At 36.2% G+C, this 23176-nt stretch overlaps 1 protein-coding gene across 1 annotated transcript in view; it reads left to right on the top strand.

The window, feature by feature from the left end:
* TMEM26 (transmembrane protein 26) overlaps nucleotides 1–22105 on the top strand; it is a 36056-nt gene extending 13951 nt beyond the window's left edge. The window contains exons 2-6 of the mRNA XM_010985776.3: nucleotides 2556–2634; nucleotides 6691–6804; nucleotides 8490–8710; nucleotides 18439–18515; nucleotides 21232–22105. Of these exons, the coding sequence (XP_010984078.2) occupies nucleotides 2556–2634; nucleotides 6691–6804; nucleotides 8490–8710; nucleotides 18439–18515; nucleotides 21232–21659 (919 nt within the window). The 3' untranslated portion in view covers nucleotides 21660–22105. The remainder of the gene's footprint in view (nucleotides 1–2555; nucleotides 2635–6690; nucleotides 6805–8489; nucleotides 8711–18438; nucleotides 18516–21231) is intronic.
* Nucleotides 22106–23176: the final 1071 nt, after the last annotated feature.

Genomic DNA, 23176 nt, shown 5'->3' on the forward strand with positions numbered 1-23176 from the left:
TCCAGCCAATATTTGAGGAACCCAAACAAACATTCACATATTCTAGCTGTCCTGCCAACTAGAATTCCTTTCCTTTCCTTTCGAAGTCTCACAAAGGAAATACTCTCTCCTGATGTTTCCCTTGATATGTAAGGTCAAATAATTAATTATTCCTTTTCTTTTTAAGAGCATGTTCAACATGGTGGCTCCTGATATCTTTCTGCAGCCCAGCCATCTTCTAAGTCAGATTTTAAGAATATCATGACCCAGAACCCTTTGTTTCAAAATTGATTTCTGCAGGAAATCAAAGGTGGGGTAGTGTCTATTTAAAAACCGATTTTTTTTTTTAAAGACCTCTCTTTCTCTTGCCCTTTCTCCCTTCCTCTCTCCAGAAGCTGAAAGGAGTTACTAATGAAAGGGTTAATAGCCTGTAAAAGGTCAGTCCTAAATGTTCTGTTCCATTTAGATTAGTTCACTTTTCTCTCCTGGATTAAAATAGTATGATTTTAGTAGCATTTTGTCTCAAACAATTCTATTTATTGAGCAATTAACATTTTTATTTTTTGGGTCATTTTAAACCATCACATGTATGTACTACAAGTATTTTAATAAAATTATATTCACTTACAATTTAAGAGGTTTTATAAAGTAAGAGTCCAATCTAAAATAAAATGCAGTTTGAAGAAATAAATTTGGAAAGTATGTAACTTTTATCATGTTTCAAATTTTGAAGGACATGTTTTCATTGCACACTGTCCCATAACTATACTAATAATAGCAACTTGTTATTGAATGCCCAACTCTGCCAGGCACTGCTTTACAGAAAGTACAGTTGACCCTTGAACAATATGGGTTGGAACTACTTGGGTCTACCTATATGCAGATTTTTTTTTTTCAGTGAATACATATTACAGTACTACATGGTTGGTTGAATCTGAGGATGTGGAACTGTAGATAAAGTGGGTCAACTATAAAGTTATATGTGGATTTTCAACTGTGCATCAGGTCAGCACCCCTGATCTCACGTTGTTCAAGGGTCAACTATATAATAAAAATTCCTGTGAGATAAATGTGACTGCTGTCAACTGAACAGTGTTCTCCCCAAATTCATAAATACAGTGTAACTGTATTTATCTCTAGACTTTTTAGGAAGTCATCATGGTTAAATGAGATCATAAGGGGTGGGGCCTAACCCAGTAAGACTGGTGGCCTTTATAAGAAGAGAAGAGAGAGAGATCTCTTTTTCTCCTTGCAGGGTGCTTGCCCTTAGGAAAGGCCATGTGAGGAAGCAATGGAAGGTGGCTGTCTACCATCCAGGAAGAGAGCCCTTACCAAACCCCAACCATTCTGGAACCCTGATCTTGAACTGCCAACCTGCAGAACCTTGAGAAAATAAATTTCTGTTGTTTAAGCTCCCAGTCTATGGTATTTTGTTATCGCCGCCTAAGCTGGTTAATACAGTGACTATTCCCATTTTGTGGATTAGGAAGCAAACTCTTGATCAGTGACAAAACTGGCATTTGAACCTGATGTGTCTGACTACAAGTAAAAGCCCTCTCTAGACTGCCCTCTGAATTTTGACTCTGAAAATAGTTATTATAGATAGCCCTTTTAAAAAATACCAAACTTTTCATCTGTTGTTTGTTTGTATAGGCATATGTACCTTGGAGACATTGTAGGTTGGGTTCCACTGCAATAAAGCAAGTCATGTGAATTTTTTGGTTTCCCAGTGCACATAAAAGTTATGTTTACACTATACCGTTGTCTTTTAAGTGTGTGATAGCATTATATCTAAAAAACAATGTAATAAACTTTAATTGAAAAATGCCTCCTCATCTGAGCCTTCAGCGAGTCTTAGTAGTAACATCAAAGATCACTGATCACAGATCACCATAACAAATAAAATAATAGTGAAAAAGTTTGAAATATGTGACATAGAGACACAAAGTGAGCAAATGCTATTGGGGAGATGGGGCTGACAGACTTGCTTCACACAGGGTGTGAAGCACAATAAAGCAAGGCACAATACAATGAGGTGTGTCTGGATTTTTGTTTTTACTAGGTTTCACAAATACACACAAAGCCAGTTGGTTTTGCTCAGTTCTATTCATTATCATCTGATTTTTGTGTAGGAGCAGAATGTTATTGAGTTCCCAGAATTTCAGGTAATAATGTTGAAAAAGGTAGCCAAACTTACCCAAACTGCAATGTTGAAAAATCCAAGATTTACTATTGCTGTATTTACTTTTTGTAAAACATATTAAGTTCAAAATATCCAGTTTTGTGCCTGAAACTAATTGGCAGTATCCCATTAAACCATATTAAAATTAACATCTATTAATTGGATTAGAAATTCAGTGAGAATGACAGCTGTTAGTGCCTTTTACAGTTACTTTGTTTCTCTATAATCCATATGGCAGAAATCACACAGTGCTTTTTTCCCCTTTGAAATAAACAGTTGAAATAAAAAGGTTTGCCTCAGCGTGATCAGGGTATGTGCACTTGTTTTCTTTCTTTTTTTTTTCAAAAAAACTTTTTGTAAAAACTGAACTATCTTTTTTCCCCCTCATTCACAGGTTTTCACCAGCCATACTTTTATATCTGATTAGCATTGTTCCATCATTATGGCTTCTTGAAATGCACCATGAGACTCAGGTATGTAGTAGGAAAGCAGAATACTCAGCAATAAACTATATTCATATCATAATGCAATTTCTGCCAGAAATGCACTTTCCTAAGAAATTGGTGTTATCAAGAATTGAATAAGTAAGAGGCCATCAGCAAAAAGGAAGTGAATCCATGATCTGTCAAAACAATAAAAATGGTGCATTCATTTAAGACTTAAGATTATATCATTAATAATTTGTGTTAGAGATCTTGTTCCTAAGGCCTCCCCCCACTCCAATATGCTATAGTTTACACGGGGGTATAAAATTTTGGTTTTAACCCTTGCAATTTCAATGAGTTTCTATATTGGGTTAAGAATGGGCAGGGCTCAATAACCTAGCATCCTACAAGTGACAGTTTTAGGAACAACTCAAACAAAAAAGAAACCCCATCATCTGTATTCTGTTATACAAATACAATCAAACTTGGGGGCACTGTTTGAAATAGTGTGTCTTAAAATAACAGGCTTTGCAGATTACAGGAGATTCAATTTTGAGGGCCTCAAGAGCTGTCTTAGGAGAACAGGAATTTCACTCGAGGACTCTGAAATAAGTATAAAGGAGAGGAGTCAGGGGATCCACCATGGGGAAAGGTGAGCTTTCTGGATTAAGACCATACTGGCCTAGAAAATAAAATGGCTTCCAATAAGAGGCCCTAATCTATGTAGAGAGAGATGTTCTGATTTTTATGTGAGTTGCTTCTTACATGGGAAACCCTAGGTAGCAGGCTCTAGACTGGATTCAGCCATTTACTGTCCTTAATGCCTATACAACACTGACAGGACTAGTTAGTAAAGTCCATCAGACTCCAGCCTGGACATCACATCTTCAGGGTTCAGGTTATTGGACTATGTTTTACAGATGAGCCATCGTTATGATATAATATTATTTTAGTACCTTTACTGACAAAATCTGTGAGACTCTTTCACAGATTTCTCTGCTATAGTTGGTCATTTTATGGCAAAGTTAAGCCTCTGATATATGTTTCAGACATTCAAACCTTATCTGGAAAATGCTTGCCCCAAATATCAGGCACACAGAGGGGAATTTAGTTCTGTGAACTATTTTTGAAGAATTCCACAAGCATGTGCCAATAATGTAGACATGAAGAAAACATTTCTCTGCCTAAATCTGCTGTTTAAAAAAGACTGATGTCTTAGGCTATCTCTATGTCTGTAGAAAGTATTTTTATCATGGTAGACTGGTTAGTTCAAGTTATCATAGCTTTTAAAAACTGTACCATAAGGATTAGGGGACTGTTTCAATTTCCTTACTACTTACTACTTTCAGGGGTATGGAAATAAGCTCTGGTGATTGGAATCATTTTTTTCCCCTTCACATCCAATTCTACAACATGGCTATCATCCACAGTAACAATTCATTTCTCCAAATGCTTTCATAATATAAATGCATTGCACAGTTAATTGATACACAGGTCAAATCCCATTACAACAAATAGCATGCAACCAAAAGCTCTCTTTTTAATAAAAAAAAGATTTTTGAGCCCCAGGCAATGCCTCTCTAATTTTCATACTACAAAGAAATTGGACCTTTAGTAGTAATGGATGTGACTCATTTTGACACTGAGAATTAAAATGAATGCCCAGAGATTGAACTGGGCAGGATGGGCAGAGATAGAAGTAGAAAAAAAAAAGAGAGACAAAAAAGTATTGGAATTACCTTTAAAGAAGTAAGAAATGTCAGAATAAAAGGGAGGTGCAGAAGTTCTTAGTCCATTCTGTAAGAAATTTTGGTTAGGATAATAATCACTCTTTTCACATAGTTTCTTCATTTCAAAGTATTTTCAGAAACATTTTCTCATTTATGGACCCACCAACTCCTCAAGTTAGACATGGTATATAGATTTCTATTTTATAGAAAAGGATCCTGAGACTCAGAAAGGTTAAGTAATTTTCCCAAGGCCACACAGCTAATCAACAGCAGTTCTGGGGCTTAGAACCTAGGTCTCAACCCTTAGGCCATTAAACCACACTGCCTTTCTCAATTGTGTGTTCTATGTTTCACAGGAATTTGTGTCAAAAATCTTCTGAATTTTTCATGATGGCAAAGAATAATTTAATTTCCTTTCCCATTTTCCATTTACTCTACATCCTAAATGTTCTAACCTATGACTTGGCATTAGGAAAACATCCTGACCTATTTCATGACAACATTTCTCGTAGATGATCAATTCTGTGCCATCGTTTCTGAATCTGGCTCTTTCTCCGCACGTGGAAAGAAGATGGTTATGACAATAGTTATAACCTTAACTCTTAGTCAAGTCTATTTATGAAGTGGGCACAATTAAAGCAAGAGAATTTTTCTGGTCTGTGTGGTGTCATAGTCTGGTTTGACCCAAAGGTATTATTTTTGAAGCTATTAAAAGTTTTTAAGATATAGCCCACAAAAAAGTGACATTTTGGCACCCAGATCACCCATATAACTCACTTGTACAATGCTGAATGTGGTTTTAGGAGTCAAACCAGTTATTCTTTTCAGTTCTAATGCAGCTGCCACTTAAAGGAAAGTCTCACCAATTTATAACAAACAGAATCTAAGAAGGGAGAAAGACTCAGGTCTTTACACCATAACATGAACTACAAAGCTATTTGCTACCAAGTTATTTTATCCTGAGTAGAGATGATTATTTTTAAAAAGTAAGATGTCTATGGATTTTTAGTGATAAAAATGTAAAAATCATATCAAGGTCACTATTTTTTATATACAATCTGCTTTCATGCCGGAAAAAAAAAGTGGTCAAATTTGTTTCCTTTGAACACTGGGTTCTTAGAGTCACAAAACTCCTCTGCAATGAAGATTTGTTGCTTGGCTCAAAAATTCAAGTTGTTATCTTCATTATCTTTTCTTAGAGCTTTAACTGTTAAAAAAAAAGTGTGCAACCAACTGCATTTTTGCTTTTAGAGATACAGCACATGGCCATTTTTCTTAATTATTCTTGTCATTTCACCCATAACACTAGTTGTTTTGATGGAAGGGAGAAAAAAATAGCTCCTTGACAGACTTCCTTTTCAACTTTTTTAAGGAGCTCATAGAATGATCGATGAAGTATACAGAATAATTAAGAAAAATACACTTCTCACAGTGTATTAGCATTTAAAAAAATAATTTCTCTCTAAATCCAAATGTGTGATCATGGATATGTGGTAGGTAGGTAGGTGTGTGTGTGTGTGTGTGTGTGTGTGTGTGTGTGCATGCATGCGTATGTGTTTCAAAAGTATGTTGGCTCTGCAGATATTTAAAAAAAATCAACCTTTTTAAAAATCCATTTGTGAATTAATCATTGGCTACAGTTACATTTTCAAGGACCTCTCCTTTCCTCTCATGCACTTTTTTCTTCTCTTTTCTCTACCTCAGATTCCTAGCATCTGGCTGAATAACAATCATGCCCAGTATACTTGTAGAAATTTACGTGCAAAATGAAAGAACAAGAAGAGAAAAAAATGCCATTTATTTTAGATGAACTGTTAAATTTTCTATAAACCTAAACTGACTTCTAAACTGATGAAAAATGTATATTTTGGTGAATGAATACATTAATTGGCGGGTGGGGTGGTGTTACTGTGCTTAACAGACAAGATTGAAAGTAATTGGATTATCTACTTAAGCAAAAAGGTATTTTAGATAAAGAGGCTCTGGCCAAGAAACAAAGCCTTAGAATGAATGCTTTGACCAGATCATATATGTTTTTTAATGCTGTCATTGGTTGTTGGTGTTATAATTGTTCTAGAGTTGAAAAAAGAAACCTCTATTACCAATCCATAAATTCCACAGTTTTCCACAATGATCAAAAAGCATCTTCCTCCTCATAGACTTGCGGAAAAATAAGACATGTATAGTTGACTCTTCTCATATTAAGTGAAAAGTGGTTTTCTATCTCAAGCCTATACTCTGATTTTTGGAGGTATTTATGCATACTGTGTAAACTTCATGTTTCTGCTCATAATCTCTTAGCTACATTGAAGCCATTTTAAACCCTACCTATTGTGATATTTTTTGACATATTGCCTTTACAAAAAATTCTTAGTATTGCAGTAGCCAGTCTGAAGGAATGTTACAGAATACCAGCAGCAAAGAAGACTTCAATCAAACTCTAATGTCAAGTGAACAAACCAACGGAGCGGATGATCTCATTGAGACGGTGAGAGATTTCTCACTGTATATTAAAGGATTTAGCAAATCACCTTTTCACTTGGTGAGGATAACATGCTCTGTACATTTTAGCTCATTCTTTCCTAGGGAAATCTGCCAACTGTTTGGCTCATAAATTCACAAAAGAATCATATTTTCATATATTATTAAACACATAACATGCATAATATGCAGATGTATCTTACATATATTAATAAATGTATTTAACCTGCAGCATTAAGGAACCTTTAACACTTAGATTAGACAATTTATGCACAAAGAGAGATATATATATTTGCGAAGGAATGATATAATTAAAAGATTGAGGTCTGCCTTATATATTTTATTCTTCCCTATATGTAGATATATGTGTTTATATTAATAAAATAGGGAAGGTTTCCAGCCAAAAGAGAATCACTTCTTTGTTCTCATGCTTGATATTTGGCCAACTAACCAAAGTTTACTAGAAAACGATATGCTGGAGAGAATCAAGGCCAAGGCCCCTATCACTGAACCATGTTTTCAACAATAAGATAGGCTATTGGTTCTATGAAGTTTACTAGAACTAGCTTTGGGTTCTAATTTAAGCTTCAATCACAGCTTACCCATAACACTTTGAACAAATCCCTTAGTCTGTCTCTCAGTTTATCATCTGACAATTGAAAATATTACTATTTACCATGCTAGTATGCTTCCTTTAAGAATTAAATAAGATGTACGTGAAGTCTCATAGAAGATACATAAAGTGTGTAAATGAAACATTGATCTTCATGCATGGCTTCAAATCAGGTCAGCGTCCTGCCTTGTCTTTTATTCTCTCTTAACCTTTACACTTGACGCCAGCACATGATCAAGAGGGGTTAATAAATATTGCACAAATACAGGTAAGTCACTTGTCACTATCCAATCCACTTGAGATCTACACCGCAATAGTCTTTAGTAGATCATAACTTGTAGGGCCAATAATATACTTTAAAGTTATTCAGAAGCTAAGTGGACAAGATAAAGCATCCAGAATAGGTGAATGAGATGTAAATTTTTCTCAGAGTCTGAGAATAAGGGCAGAATAAAATTTGGTTGCTAGCTTATTGGTTTTTGAGTAATATCTTAAATGTTCAGAATAAAAATGACTTTACAGTTATTCCTTTTCTTTACTTATAGGTAATGAATAAACATTATTATATATTTTATCATCTGATACAGTGTTTTAAAGCAATAAAAATCAACAGAGAAATCTGTACTATGCAATAATGTTCCCAGATTAGTAAATTCAGATTTGAAATCTATAAAAGAAAAATATAGGAATTTATTTAATATTAATATGAAGTTTAAAATAGTTGCTACATGTTATACTTGGTACAGAGTATGATGAAATGATAAAATGAGAAATTATCTATAAAACATTGTAAAATTGGCTTTTCAAATACCATACAGTACAATCCCATTAGCAAGTGAGAGGTTTAAATTACTTCTAGTTATAAGGCTGCCCCATTTTAAAAATCACATTAGCTTTTATTTTTTCCCAGAGTATTCAGTTGAAAAGAGTTTTACTTTCTTTAGTAAGTGAGGAATCATTTTCTGTAAAGGACCTTCCACAAAAGTTAGCTCTTGATTGAAAGCTATGGTGAAGAAGGCATCTCTCTCTAAGGTGGCAGCTCATGATCCTTCTGTCTGTATGACATTTTTGTTAAACAGGCCAAAGTTTTTGTAAATAACTTATCTACAGTATGTGAGAAAGTTTGGACTTTGGGACTTCATCAGACATTCCTGCTAATGCTCATAATTGGAAGATGGCTTCTACCCATTGGAGGCGGGATCACACGGGATCAACTCTCTCAACTTCTCCTTATGTTTGTGGGGACAGCTGCTGACATACTGGAATTCACAAGTGAGACCTTGGAAGAAGAAAATGTGAGGTAAGCAGGCTCTGCAATGAAAAGACCTTCTTTTCAAGATCAGGTCCACACACCTGTTTCTTTGTTCTACCATTTATATTCTGTATGAATAAGAATTTTCAGTATATCATTTGTCCAATGGTAGAATCAGAATTTGCTGCTGCTCAGGTACATATTAGGTACTGGCCCAGTTTATACATATATGTATTTCCCCTGGGTAAGAGAACAGAGAAGCTCTGCATGTTTGCATGACCACAGGTTAGGTGAAGCCATGGTTATCCAAAACCTGGAGGTGGAACGATCACTCCTAGCCCCACGTTCACATTGTCAAGCGTCCAGGAATGTAGCTGATCACAAGCTTCTCTTCTAGAGCAGAGCACAGTGACAGTTCCAGGAAAGCACCTAGAGGAGACATGGAGTAATCTTTCCTCTAACTAGTTGGGGAATTTATATTCCCCGGTGTGAATAGAGAATGGGGCAGACTAGGTTTTATTTTACTTTTAGTCAGTTTTGTTCAAAGTGCCCAAAGGCTAACTGGTGTAGATGCCTATAAATTAAAACTTATTGAGTTGGTACTTTTATTTTTGCCACAAGAAAATAAACTCAGAATCCATGATCACATCTGTTTATGGAACTACTTTCTTACCTTTAGGGATTTAAGTCTCAGTGCCTGAATGTACTTTCAGCTTGGCTTGTTTTGCACTATGCTATAAAAATAAAGTGCAATGAGGCCGGCTTTTAATGCTACAGTTTACTTTATGCTGTGTTTCTCAAACAATGAAACATTAAACTGAGCAAAACACACTAACTTAGTGAGTAAATTTAATATTCCAATTATAGTAAAAAGTACATCTATAACCGCAGGTTATCTACATGATCATTTCCTGTTTCATTTATACTAATTTTTCTTATACCTTCAGTAGACCTAGAATTTCAAAAAGAATGTAATCGAAGTTCATCCACAGTCCTCAAAATGTTGATTTTAGCTTTGTAGCTTTAATACCTTACATTTGGTCAGTGTTTTATATCGTGTAACATATTTTCAGATATGTTACAGTACAATGGGGTTACAAGAAAACATGAAGAAATCATGACCGCGCATATAAAAAAACAAATGACTACAGACACCGTGATAGAGATATGAAGATATAAGGACTACTAACGACATCTATATAGAAATAAACCCATAAATGCTAAATACGTAGCAAGATGAGAGGGATACAGGGTGAAGGGGGTGTTCAGGAGGAATATGTTTTGTGGGGCTGGTAATAAAAACGTAAGAAATGCCAAACTCAGCTATCTTAACAGTCTGTTTATTAGGCCCATCCACGGGTGACACCAAGAGGCGTTTTATAGATCAGTGCTTGCCAATAGATGTTGAATATTAAATAAGATAACGATTAAAATGTCAATTGCCCAGGAGGGGAAAAACACCTTGAAAATCAGGAGGGATCATTCATTCACCAACTCTTGACTGATTATCTAGTCTGAGCCAGGCAATGTGCTAGTGCTCATGGAGACTGGGGAGCCAATGGTGAGCAAGTGATGAACCAAAGGACACACAATTCTATCCCAACCCAGGTAACCCCAATTCAGCAATTTCTACGGCCGCCTACACATTAATCAGAATGTTGTAGAACTCTTCTTTTCCCTCATTTTAAACTTATATCATGTCCTGAGAATAGGCCTGAATAAATTCTGCCATGTTTATCAAGATTTCTTTTCAGGTTTCCTGGTCTCAGATTGAAGTCATTTTATTTATAATAATACTGCACAGAGTCAGTGACCTTCTGTTTTCCGCAGTCCACTCCTTCATGTCTCCATCACTACCCAAAGACCCCAAAATCAAGGCTCTGAAAGAACTGAGAGTTTTTTCTCCTTCCTAAAACCCACCTCCCAAGTTCTGGTTTCATCTCAGGCCCCACCTGTACTGCAAGAATAACACAGCAAGTTTCCAATCCCTTCAAAGGAAAGTCGCTTTCTCTGCAGAGTAGCTTTCTCCTTTTGGCCTCAAAAAGACAATTGTGAAGAATAAATGTAATATACATATAAAAGATGTTTAATGTAATATAGCAAAGGGAGTTACTTCATTATAACCTACTTAGCATTACTTATTACCACAACATTTTATCTTCTTTTTTCTTTTATTCCATAATTTGAGCTGATAGGTTCAGCAGAAAATCTGCAATGATGTCTACATCACAATGATGTCTGTATCTCTTTATTGCATCCCGGCTAACACCTCAAATCCAGTTTTTGTTTTTGTTTTTTTTAACTTAAATCTGTTTCCTTCCATATGCCCAAATGAAGTTCATCTGCCTAATTCTTACGAATTTACACGGACTTGTGAGGTACCGCATATTTTTCTTAACAGCTTCACTTTGCACACCATGAAATTCATCTATTGTAATTCTATGGTTCAATGATATTTAGTAAACTTATAGATTTGTGTGACCATCACCAGAATCCAGATTCCTGTGTCTGTTTGCAGTCAGTTCTCACTCCCACTACTAACCCTAGGCAACCACTGATAAGCTGTCTCTGTAGATTTACTTTTTCTAGAAATTTCATGTAGGTGAAATTACAAAGTATGTGGTCTTTGTGGCTGGCTTTTTCACATAGCATAATGTTTCTGTGGTTCATTCCCATTGTTGCACGTATCCTTTTAAATTGCTGAATAGTATCTCATGCATATACCACATTTTATTTATCCATTCAGTAGTCGATATACATGTATACTGCAATTTTCTTGCTACTAAGAATAATGTTGCTATGAACATTCAGTTACAAGTCTCATATGGATCTGTTTTCATTTCTCTTGTAGAGATACCTAGGAGTAGTATGACTGCGTTTTATGTTAAGTACCTATTGAACTTTCTAAGAAGCTGCTGCATTGTTTTCCAAAGTGGCTATATTTTTTTATATTTCCACCAGCAATGTGTGAGAGTTCCATTTTCTTCACATCCTCACTGACACTTTTTTTTTTACTAATGATAACCATTCTAGTGGGTTCAGAGTGGCATCACATTGTGGTTTTAATTTGCATTTTCCTAATGACTAACGATGTGGAACATCTTCCTGTATGCTGATTTGCTGTTCATATATCTTCTTTGGTGAAGTATCGGTTCAAATTTTTGTCCATTTTTCATTGGATTGATGTTTTATTGAGTTGTAAGAGTTCTTTATATATTCTGAATACAAGTCCAGTATTAGATACATAAATGTAAACATCTCCCATTATAAAATTTATCATTTTCTAATGCTGTCATTTGAAGAGTAATTGTTTTGAATTTTGATAAAATCCCACGTATCATATTTTTCTTTCATGTAGTGGTTTGGGTATCAGAGATTCTAAGAAATATCTTCCTCACCAAAAATTAGAGACGTTTCCTCTAGTATTTTGACAATTTTTGTGTAGCATGAGGTAAGGGTCGAAGTTTGTGTTTTGTCTTGTTTCACTGCATGTTTTGGCATTGTCCCACCACAATTTTTGGTCCCAGCTGGAACCAACTGTCTCAGTATCATTTATTGAAAAGACTATGCTTTTCCCTATTAAAATACCTTGGCGTCTTCGTCAAAAATCAATGATCACGTATGTCAGGGGTTCTGGACTTCCTCTTGTGTTCCATTGCACTGTGTGTCTATCCTTAACACCAGTACCACACTCTTGTGATTACTGGACTCACACTGGGTACTGTAAGTCCTCTAATTTTATTCTTTTTAAGAAATTGTTTTGATTTTTTCTAGAACATTTGCATTTCCATATGTTTTATTATTAGCTTGTCAAATTCTACCAAAAATCCATTGGGAGTTTTCATAAGGATTGTATTAAACCTAAGCATCAATTTGTGAAGAAATGGCATCTTACTAATATTAAGTCTTCCAATCCATGAACATGAACTATCCCATCATTTATTCAGATGTTCATTAATAACTCTCGGCAATATTTTGTAGTTTTTGATGTTTAGGTCTTACACCACTTTTCCTAAATTTATTCCTGAATATTTTGTTCTTTTTGATGCAGCTTTTTCTTAACTTCTTAATACCATTTTCATGTTTTTAAATTGCCACTGCATAGAAATACAGTTGACTTTTGTATGATAATCTTGTACCCAGCAACCATGCTAAACTTGCTTATTAGTTTCGTAGATTCCTTAAGGCTTTATACATATAGGATAATGCCATTTGTAAGCAAAGACTGTCTTAATTCTTTCTAATCTGTATGCATTTTATTTCTTTTTCTTGCATTACTGCACTGGCTAGAATTTCTGCTACAAAGCTGAACAGAAGTATGAGTGGACTTTTCAGTCTCAAAGCATAAGCATTCTGTCTTTCACTATTAAGGATGATGTTAGCTATATGTTTTGCACAGATATTTTTTATAGATGCCCTTGACCAGTTGGAGGAAATCCCTATCTAGGTTATTCAAAAGTCTTTCCTTCCTTTCCTTCTCTTTCTTTCTCTCTCTTTCTCAGTCTCTCTATCTTTTTCTTTCATGGACATTGAATTTTCTTAAATGTTTTTCTGTTTTTATTATTATCATTATGTGGTAGTTGTCCCTTATTCTATGAAATGGTGTATTATATTAACTAATTTTCAGATGTTAAATGAATCTTGACTTCCTGAGATAAATATCACTTGACAATGGTGTATGATCCTTTCTATATGTTGCTGAATTTGGTTTGCTAACAATTTTAAAATAATTTTTACATCTATACTCATAAAGCATATTGATTTGTAGTAATATTTTCTAATGATATCATCTCCTGGCTTTGGTATAAGGGTAATACTCTCTCAGTAAGTCAGGAAGCATCCCTTCTTTCTTTATTTTCTGGAAGACTTTGTCTAAGACTATTGTTATTTCTTCTTTAAATATTTTATAGAATTCACTTATGAAGCTATCAAAGCCTAGGCTTTTCTTTGTGGGAAGATATTTTATTACTAATTCAACATCATTATTTCTTATGTCTGTTCAGTCATTCCATTTCCTCTTGGGTCAGTTTCGATTATATTTTTTTTCTAGGAATTTCTCCATTTTATCTAAGTTTAATTTTTTATATAAAGTTGTCCATAATATTATTCCTTTATGCTAGTGTCAATTTCTATAGGGTCACTTATTATGGCCCCATTTTCTTTCTTAGTTTGGTCAGTTGTGTCTTCTATTTTTTTTCTTAGATTTATCAATTTAGTCAGTCTTTTAAAATAACTAACTTTAGGTTTCATTAATTTTCCCTATTATTATTCTCTTCCATTTCACTGGTGTGTGTTCTGATGTTTAATTTTTCCTTTCTTCTGTTGCTTTGGATTTAATTTGTACTTCTTTTTCCTAGTTTTTAAGTGGAAGGTTAGATTACTGATTTAAAACCTTTCTTCTTTTCTAAGGTATTCAAAGCTATAAATTCCCTCTAAACACTGCCTCATCTACATCTCATAAGCTTTGATATGTTATCTTTTTGTTTAATACAGTTCAAAATACTTTCCCGTTTCTCCTGTGATTTCCCTTGGACCTATGGGAGGACATTTGCTGACCACTTCATTCTGCTGTAGCCATCCCCCAACATTCACTGTGAATGTCTGACCAAACAAAGGAGAGTTTTTCTGTTTATATTGTGTTTTCTTTTAATTTAGCTCTTTTTGCTTGGTGAAACATTTCTTCCAGATTAATACTTTGTTTTCTTCCTGTCTTCTTTCTCCCTCCTTTAATTTTTACCGCTTCTGAAGAGTTTTGTTGGATGCTTTTTTTTAAAAGCTAGAGTGATTCTATCCACTGATTATCTCTTATTTACAGGAATATTTACACATCCAAAAAGAAATAGTTAAGAAGTTAGCAATGCATGACTTCATTTTTAATTTTCACCCAATAGATTTGGTGCACTAATCTACCAAATGGCAGTTGTTTATCCTCCTAGTTTTCCAAGTAGAGAAGTGATAACTCACATCTATAATTATATTTCAAAAGATCTTTTGTCTCGCTATGAATAGAATCCCTTGTTTGCTTGTATGCTTCTCAGTTGACATTTATGAAGACGGATTACACATGAGAAAATGGGGCAAGACAACTGGGGTAGACAGTTACACAACAAAGACAATGTTGGGCACACTCACTCCAAAAGTCCTTCACAAATTTGGAGTGTTTTCCATTTAAGCTCAGTGATTTATTTATATTCCAGTGTTTAACTTTCCTGAGTAAATTTTGCTGTCCGAAGTAATAATACAAATTTGTCTGCTCCAAAGATTTTCTGGCCATCTTTTCCAAAGTTATTTTTGATAACTTTACCAATATGTTTCTCAACACCCACATTCTCCCAAACTGTGTGTTCAGGGTCAGAATTTGGCTTACCTAGGGGTAAGGTCAGTTTATTATTAATCCTATCTTGTATAATAATGAAACTAAAACAAAGGGTCTAAGAAGTATGTTTGCATAATAAAAACAAAAGTACTATTACTACTATTAATAGTAGTAGTAGATAATGTTTATTTATCTCTTGCTGTGTACCAAGCACTCTTCTAAGGGTTTTAGTTGTGATAAATTATTTAGTCTTTACAATAACACCATGAGGTACATACTGTTATTATCACGATTTTATAAGGTGAACAGTGGCCAGCAAGAGAAGTTGTGAAAGTCTCAAGGTTACATGGTAATAAAAATAATAAGTAACTTGTAGTGATCTACTCTACCTAGTGTTTATTAAGTACTGCTCTAAGAGCTTTATATGTTTAACATATTTAAATAACACACTTAGTAAAATTATCATATCAAATTTAGTATCTATTATTATTGTCATCCTCACGTTGAAGATGGGTAAACTAAAGCATGTAGGTATTAAATTATTTGTTCGTATTCATGGAGCTGGTAAATGATCAATCTGGGTTTGGAGGGCCACATCCTTTCTGGGAGGGTTAGAGCTGGAATTTGAACTCTGGCAACCTTGAGCACCAGAGCTCGCTTCTTTCTGCTGCCTTGCAGACAAACTGCACATGAGTTTTTGGAAGAATTATTGAAGTCTGAGATTAGAAGAAACTTCAAAAGTGCCCATCTATTGAAAAATCTATTTTACATCTGTTGCAAAAACCTCTCCAAAATGTTCTCAATAAGTTTTTGTCCAGACGTTCTTTGAAATTTTTCACTAATAGAGAATATACTAACCCCAGGGGTAACTCATTCTATTTTGAGTTAATACTATTAGAAAGTACTTTCCTCTATTGTGATGATGAAATTTGGTTTCTTATAGGTGCAGCTAAAATCCTTTGAACCTGAATTGGCCCTGTGAAGTCACAAGAAATAAGTTTAATTCCTTTTCCACATCATAATCCTTTAAATGTATGAAATAAAGTTTTAAAAGAATCTTCTCTAGTCTTTAGTTCCTTGAACTATCCCACATAGAACTTGGCTCGGAGTTCTCTCACCATCCGAGTCTCTCTTTTTTGAACCAGAAATGTTTTAAATGTTCCTCCTAAAACATGAAGAACACCACACATTTCAGATGTGTTCTGAACACTGTAGAACAGAGTAGGGCTAAAACTTTCCATTTCCATTGTGGAAATAATATCATGTGTGAAGGTTAAAAGGGTGTGGATGCTGAAATCAGCTGTCTACGTTTGATTCCTGCCTCCAACACTTATAACCACATTACTTTAGGTACTTTTCTCCAACTCAGTGTGCCTCAGTTTCCTCACTGGCCAAATAGGCATAATGAGTGTAATAACAGGGAGTAAGTGTGATCACAGAGTTAACCACTTAGAAAACTGCCTGGTACACAGTATGAGCTCAGAAACTGTAGGTATGATTATTTAAAAATTCAAGCACTTACTGAAGGTCTACTATATATAGACACTGACATTGCAAAGAGGCAAAAGTTACAGACTAGGGTCCCTAGGCATTTTCACTTAAAACGCTAGACTTCATACTTCTTGGGAAGAGACCTGTGACTGCATTTGATTTTGGAAAATCATAAATTATGTTACACTGTGGACTCATAATTCAATAACGGTAAGGGGAAATGCTTGAGCCTTTTTAATGGCTGCTGCTGTGAAGTGTTACCTCTTCTGTCCTACTCTAGGTCATCCAGTTACATCCTGTCAAGATCTTTGGGGATCCTCATTGTGTCTCCTGGGGTATTGGTTTCCCGTATCGAACCTCTATGTCATATGTGCATATGAGAAACCTTCCATCAATGTCGGCAACCAACTCCCTGATAAAACGTGAAGTAGAACAGAATCAAAGGCAGAGTCTGCAGTGCCCCGCTGGAGAGCTCCCTCTGGGGAGGCATTTACACAGGAATCCACCTGACTGTACTCACATCCAGCACACTTCTCAATCTGGCTAAGAACACTGTGGGAGGTTTTTTTATGAGCCTTGTTTAAATCCAAAAGTCTATGATTAATTTATGTATCATTGCCTGCTTAGTAATCCCAATTCTATTTTTAAAAAAGAGAGAGAGGGAGGGAGAAAATAATCTTAGTTGAGTGCTATTGTTCTCAGGGAACCTGTGTTGATTCCTAACAATTACTGTCTTCTTCAATAAGGGCTCTCAAAAATCGTTCAAGTAATCAGTTATATAATCTAACTAGGGATTAATAGTAAATGTGCCTTTTATATTTTAAGATATACTTCTGCTTCATTTTGAAAGTTAAGACTTCATTATTTTATCACCAACCTTGTCTTCACCATTAACCGCCAGGACAGATAATGATGGCTTAGAAATCTCGTTTACAAATTCTCTCAGAGTTTTGAGATTGAATTTTTCTGGGACTCAACACCTGAAGCATTTAAAGATATCCCTCACAATCACCTCATTTAGTTTGGTTTCAATTACTCTTCCTGATGTTTTTCTAGCCCTCTCCAATCTGAAAATCTCTCTTGACAGAGAAGTTGGCAGCCATATCTGTTATTACACCACTAACCTCAAATCGATAACTTCCTTTATGTTTTTGCTATAAAAAAGTTACTTTGATACTTCTTTAATATCCTTTGTATTTTTGTAACCTCTATTCTTTTGACTTTAGTCTTCGAGACCATTCTCCTAGGCCTGTGACGTTTGTATATTTTCCAAGTGCAAGTCCTTCTTTTATTCATTCAACAATTCCTTCCACAAATATTTGTTGAGTGCCTATTATTTGCCAGGCACTGTTCTAGGCAATGCGGACACAGTGGTGAATGAAACAACCATATTCCTTGACTTACACCCTAGTGTTTGGTATAAATCTCTGATTATTGGATTTATCTCTTCACTTTTTTCCAACTGAAGATGATTTTCTTCTACATGCTATGCTTTAAATTGTTGAGTCTCACCTAGCCTTTTGAGATGTATTTTTAAGTTAAGAGTCTTGGGATCTTGGAACAATTTTCACTTTTTCTCCTTGAAATTTCTTGGAATCAGCCCTCTGAATTTCCAGGTTAATGTCTAGCTTTTGTCCTAACATTTCCCCCTCATCATGTTTCCATGATTTTGTAAAAGTAAATATAGCAAGGTGGAACCAAGAGGCTTCACCGTAACTCACACAGATGCTGGCACATGTGAAAGTTGGGTTTCCAAGTCTCAGATTTTTTTTTTGAACTTCTTTTTCATTATTCCATTTTAATCATGCATGGATTTTTCATGGATATCTTATATCACCAAGATACTCTGATAGCTCTCAAGAGGTTTATTAGGATATAGTTAAATACAAGGGAAAAAAAGAAAAGATTCCTCTTTTCTGCACGTGATCAGATTTTTCATCACTAATTTAAAATTTTGTCTGCATTTTAGGAATAGCCCTGCCCTGGTCTACGCCATCCTTGTTATATGGACCTGGAGTATGCTGCAGTTTCCACTTGACCTGGCAGGTAAGTATCTTGATGTTTGCTCAAGGAAACAGAAAATTACAGCTCTTGATTGTAAACTGTAATGAAGCTAAGGAGGCATTTGAGAGTATTATAATTTTTTTTAATCACTTTGATATCCCAATGTTAATTCCAGTTCAGTTTAAAAGAAAAGTAGGTTGAAACTTAGGAAAGCAATGAGCAGATCCACTCAGGTACCTGGTAAGCCTGAGACAATTAAGAGGACAAGAGCACAGTTTTATATGCATTTCACACAGTGGTTCCATCACTTGCGATTTGTCAGATTTTCTGCAAATGAGTTAACACATCTGCACCTCAGCTTTTCATCCATGAAATGGGGATGATAACTACTGTAGCCAGGGTTGAGGATTCTTGTGATGACTAAATAAGACATAGCTTGTTATGACTGTGCTTAGCATAGTTGTGGGCATATAAATGTTATTTCCTGATAATTTTAAGGGCTCATTTTCATGCCTTTGTCAGCTCCTTGTATTCGAACTTCACAGGGAGTAAAGGCAGTCTCAGGGCCACATGAAAGTTAAAAATTTCCTCAGTACTGGCCCTTACAGCCCCATTGGGCTTACTTTAATAAAGACATAAACCCTCAAGATTTTGAAAGAAGTAAATGGTTTTCCAGGCATTTCATACTAGTGATGATCTAGAGCCGCATTATCCAGTATGGTACTCACTAGCCACATGTGGCTATTTAAGTTTAATTAAATCTAAATAATATTAAACGTTCAGTTCTACAGTTACGCTAGCCAACTCAATGGCTGCGTATGGCAGTTGTATCAGACAGCACAGATACAGAACATTTTTACTATCACAGACACTTCTACTGGACTGCACTGACCTGAAGTTATCCTGGAACTTCTAGGAGCCCTGAAGTATTGATTTGGAAATTCTCTTGGATGCCACTTTATTCTGAAGAAACTCTAGGATTTAATAGTTACATTTTCCTTAAGTCTGAGTCCTTTTTTATGGTATCCTACCTGATGGCCTCAGGGTTAGAATTAATCTTAGGACAGGAATATTTAATTTTTTTACATCTTTTTTTGGGTTCACTTTGATAGGCTCAGAGGTTTTGGGGGCCATTTTAAACTTTAGCATCCACTTTCCGAAATAAAATTGTCAACAGAATAGATGGAAAGAGTGGCTGTGGCTTTTTAGAAATACGCCAAGCCTAATTAGTAGTTAATAATTGCAAACAAATGTATGCCAATAACACAAATACAAACACACAGATTTTGTTGTAATGTGCCTGAGACGGTACTCTATACGCACTGGTCAGCTGGTGTCCTGTGACCGAGTATTAGGCACCATCACTTTAGATGTTGAATAATACTCTTAGGAGGTCCTTTGGGAGCTGTTTTCTGACCTTAACTTCTTAGGAGAGTCTATTATTGATCTTACGTTGGTTTTCCCTTTTGTCATTCGCTCTGCTGGTCCTCACCCTCCCGTATCTTGTGGTTTATAGCCTTGCTTAGAAAATTTTTATTTAAGAAAGAAATTTTGTAAACTTTCAAGGGTGATAATGTTATGCAGCTGTTTGAAAAACAAAGACCAAATGTTACTTCTGACTAAATCACTATTGTATTTTCCAACAAACAGTACATTATGTGTACCCGTATCAAAGCAGCTTCATAATATTTGCAAGGCTCCAGTTGACGAAGGCATTCTTTGTTTGAAAACTCCAAATGGAAGGCTTCATTATTATAAAAGGATTATTTTCTGCCTTTGACCCTGAATTAAATTTACATTTGAGAAATTAAAACAAAAAGGTTCATTTGTTGATTGGACCTCCTTCTGTTCAACTGGAAAAATCAGTAATTATATCCAGTCACTCTTGTAAACTACGAAACAAAGCCATAAGGAATTAGATGAAATTAAATAACAATGGCATTTATTTGGGCTTTTCTTCCCCCACCATTAGAGAAATATGTGACTTAAGTTTGCATTTGAATATAAGCACTTGAATTTTCACAACACAATTTACATACACAGCTGAATGAGTCAACCAGTAAACAGGCAGATCCCAAAGAGAGGATGCAGGAGGATCTGGGTCACGTATACTCCATTTCACCTTCCAAATTTTGCAGCCAGGTAAATCATGCATTATCCTGAGGGAGAGACAGTGAGAGAGGAGAGGCGCCAGGGCTGTTAGCCTAATGGAAACAAAAAGAGGCAGTGAGTAGGGGCCTCTCTTCTCACAGATATCACTGTCCTCCGGGTTTCAAAGGAGGAAACTGAGGCCCAGGCAGGTTAAGAACTTAGCCAGCAGCTTGCTGTTAGAAAATGAGGAAGCAGCCAGGCTCCCTGACTTGAAGCCGAGAGCACCCTCCTGAGCCGCCTCCCAACGCTGCACTTCAAAGACCGTTTCTTCTGTTCTTTATCCTTTCTAGCCTAGCTAATTGTGCTCTTCCCAATGGGAGGACTTGAATGTGAGCTGCAATTTTTTATTTTAATGTGGCTAGAAACTGGAGATTGGCTTTCTTTCCTGTGCTTTATTGGACTTATAACAGTTTATCTATTTTGAATATAAAACGACCAAGGATGTTAAACGGCAGGGTGGTTTCACATGTCCCCTCCCCCCAGAATGAAGTAACACCCAATCATGAACTAGCGTAGCACCCAATGTTAATGACTTGTACCAAATTCATTCTGTCTGACGGTGCTGCATTGAACAGAGCAATGTTAACCAGGCCATCTGTGTCTTCAGTACAGCACATCGTGTGCCCCTTGTCTGTGACAACGAGGGGGTTTCCCAGCCAGTTCTTCTGCCAATACAGTGCCGATCTGTGGAACATTGGAATCAGCATCTTCATACAAGACGGTCCCTTCCTTGTGGTGCGTCTCATACTGATGACCTATTTCAAAGTGATCAACCAGATGCTTGTGTTCTTTGCCGCCAAGAACTTCCTCGTGGTGGTGTTACAGCTCTACCGCTTGGTGGTGTTGGCGCTGGATGTCCGCGCCTCCTTGCGAAGTCAGCAAGAAGGCCGGAAAGGAGAGCACCGATGCCCTGGTGAACCAGCGGAGAGTGCGGTACCACCTGGGGACTGGGCAGGTGGCTCTCAGGAAGGCGTGGCTATTCCTTTGCAGGCCTCACCAGTCACCTCCAGTGACTCTCACCCTACACCACAGTGAGTCATTGACAGCAGCATGCAGCTAGAAGGTTTGACTTTCTGGTTCTTCTTACCGACAGAATCTTCCTCTGACTCTCTCTCTCTGTCTTTTTTTTTTTTTTTTTAAACCTTGGCATATAATAATTTTCAAAAGAACAGCATAAAAAGTGATCTTAAATCCAAAGCCGAGGAATTTTCTTTCTTCAACTGAATGAAAAGAACTTTGATTAGTGACTATCGCTACAACTTCTGTGTGATGGTATCAGATGTTACAGTTGTTCAACGACTAAGTGATTTGTTTGTCTTGAACTGTTCGAAAAGCTTTGGACAGGGTTACAGTGACATGCCCTCCAGAGATTTAATGCAGACAAACTGTCGTGGCTGTTACCTGAAAATAGAGAAGCTTTGAACTTTGGCTCTATTGTCAGACTATCTCATCTGATCTTTTCTGCCATGTCCCTCTGACATCAAAAAATGTACATTCAGTGAATGCAGAACAAATGAAGGGAAAAGTGCCTTTAAAATTACCTCACTGTGGGCTGGAAGCAGTGAAAATCTCTGCCCAGCTGCCATAGCATCAAGAGCCTTCTTCATCGCTGCACAGACCATCCCAGGAAAATCATTTTTCTGGGCTGATGTGGTATTCTGTCATGGCGCATATGCTCTTACAGAAATTTTACTGCTTTGACTTGGGTGCCTCACAATTCACAGCGAGCCATTTTGGTTACCGATCTGCTGGTTGTGAGGCAGGAAATACTGGTAAGGCTAGCAAAGATACAATTTCCACCCTGAACATGATTTGCAGAATTCGTCAGTATTTTTCTTAACTCCACTTTTGGATTTTCTATGTTGCCAAGTTGAATTATGTGGGTTGAGGCAAGAAAGCACTGAAGCAGTGAATAAAGGTGTTTGGGGCCCTTTAAATGTTACCATAGTCGCTGGTGTCTGTCCCCAGTCGTGGGAGCTCCTCTGAGCTGCCACGACTGGAGACAGCCTTTGGTCTCGGGGAGGATGTTGGTGATGGAGGCTTGCATTAGCTCTACTCACAGTCAACAGCCCTTGATTAGTGACAGGGGTCAGAAAATGCCCCAGCATCGTGGAAATAAGGAAATTCGCTTTTCTTCCTTGCATTAAGACTGCATTTCCCCTGGACTGAAATGGCTGTATTTTCCCTTTATACACCTCTGTACCTTCCAGAGGGAGGCGATTCAGAACCTTTTACGATGATGTTTGCTTTTAAAGAAACACTGTGAAAATTTACCTGGCTTTATAGCAGTAATTATCTGAGGCATACAGCTCCAAAACTGTTCTTTTAGGGTTCAGGGCATAATACTTCCTTGTTATTATGTTCAGGAATTCAAAGGGACATTAAAGATATGGCAGGGTATGACCTTAAACTGGGTGTGACCTACCGACAACCAACTGGGACAATTTTATCTATAAATCTGTGTGACATGATGTCTGTTCAAAATATTTAATTAAAAGTTTCATAGGCAAATTCTGTTTTTTTTACAGAAAAATTAAAATTTTCCAGTGAAT

Source organism: Camelus dromedarius, chromosome 8 (assembly GCF_036321535.1).
Source record: "Camelus dromedarius isolate mCamDro1 chromosome 8, mCamDro1.pat, whole genome shotgun sequence".
NCBI classification, from domain to species: Eukaryota; Metazoa; Chordata; class Mammalia; order Artiodactyla; family Camelidae; genus Camelus; species Camelus dromedarius.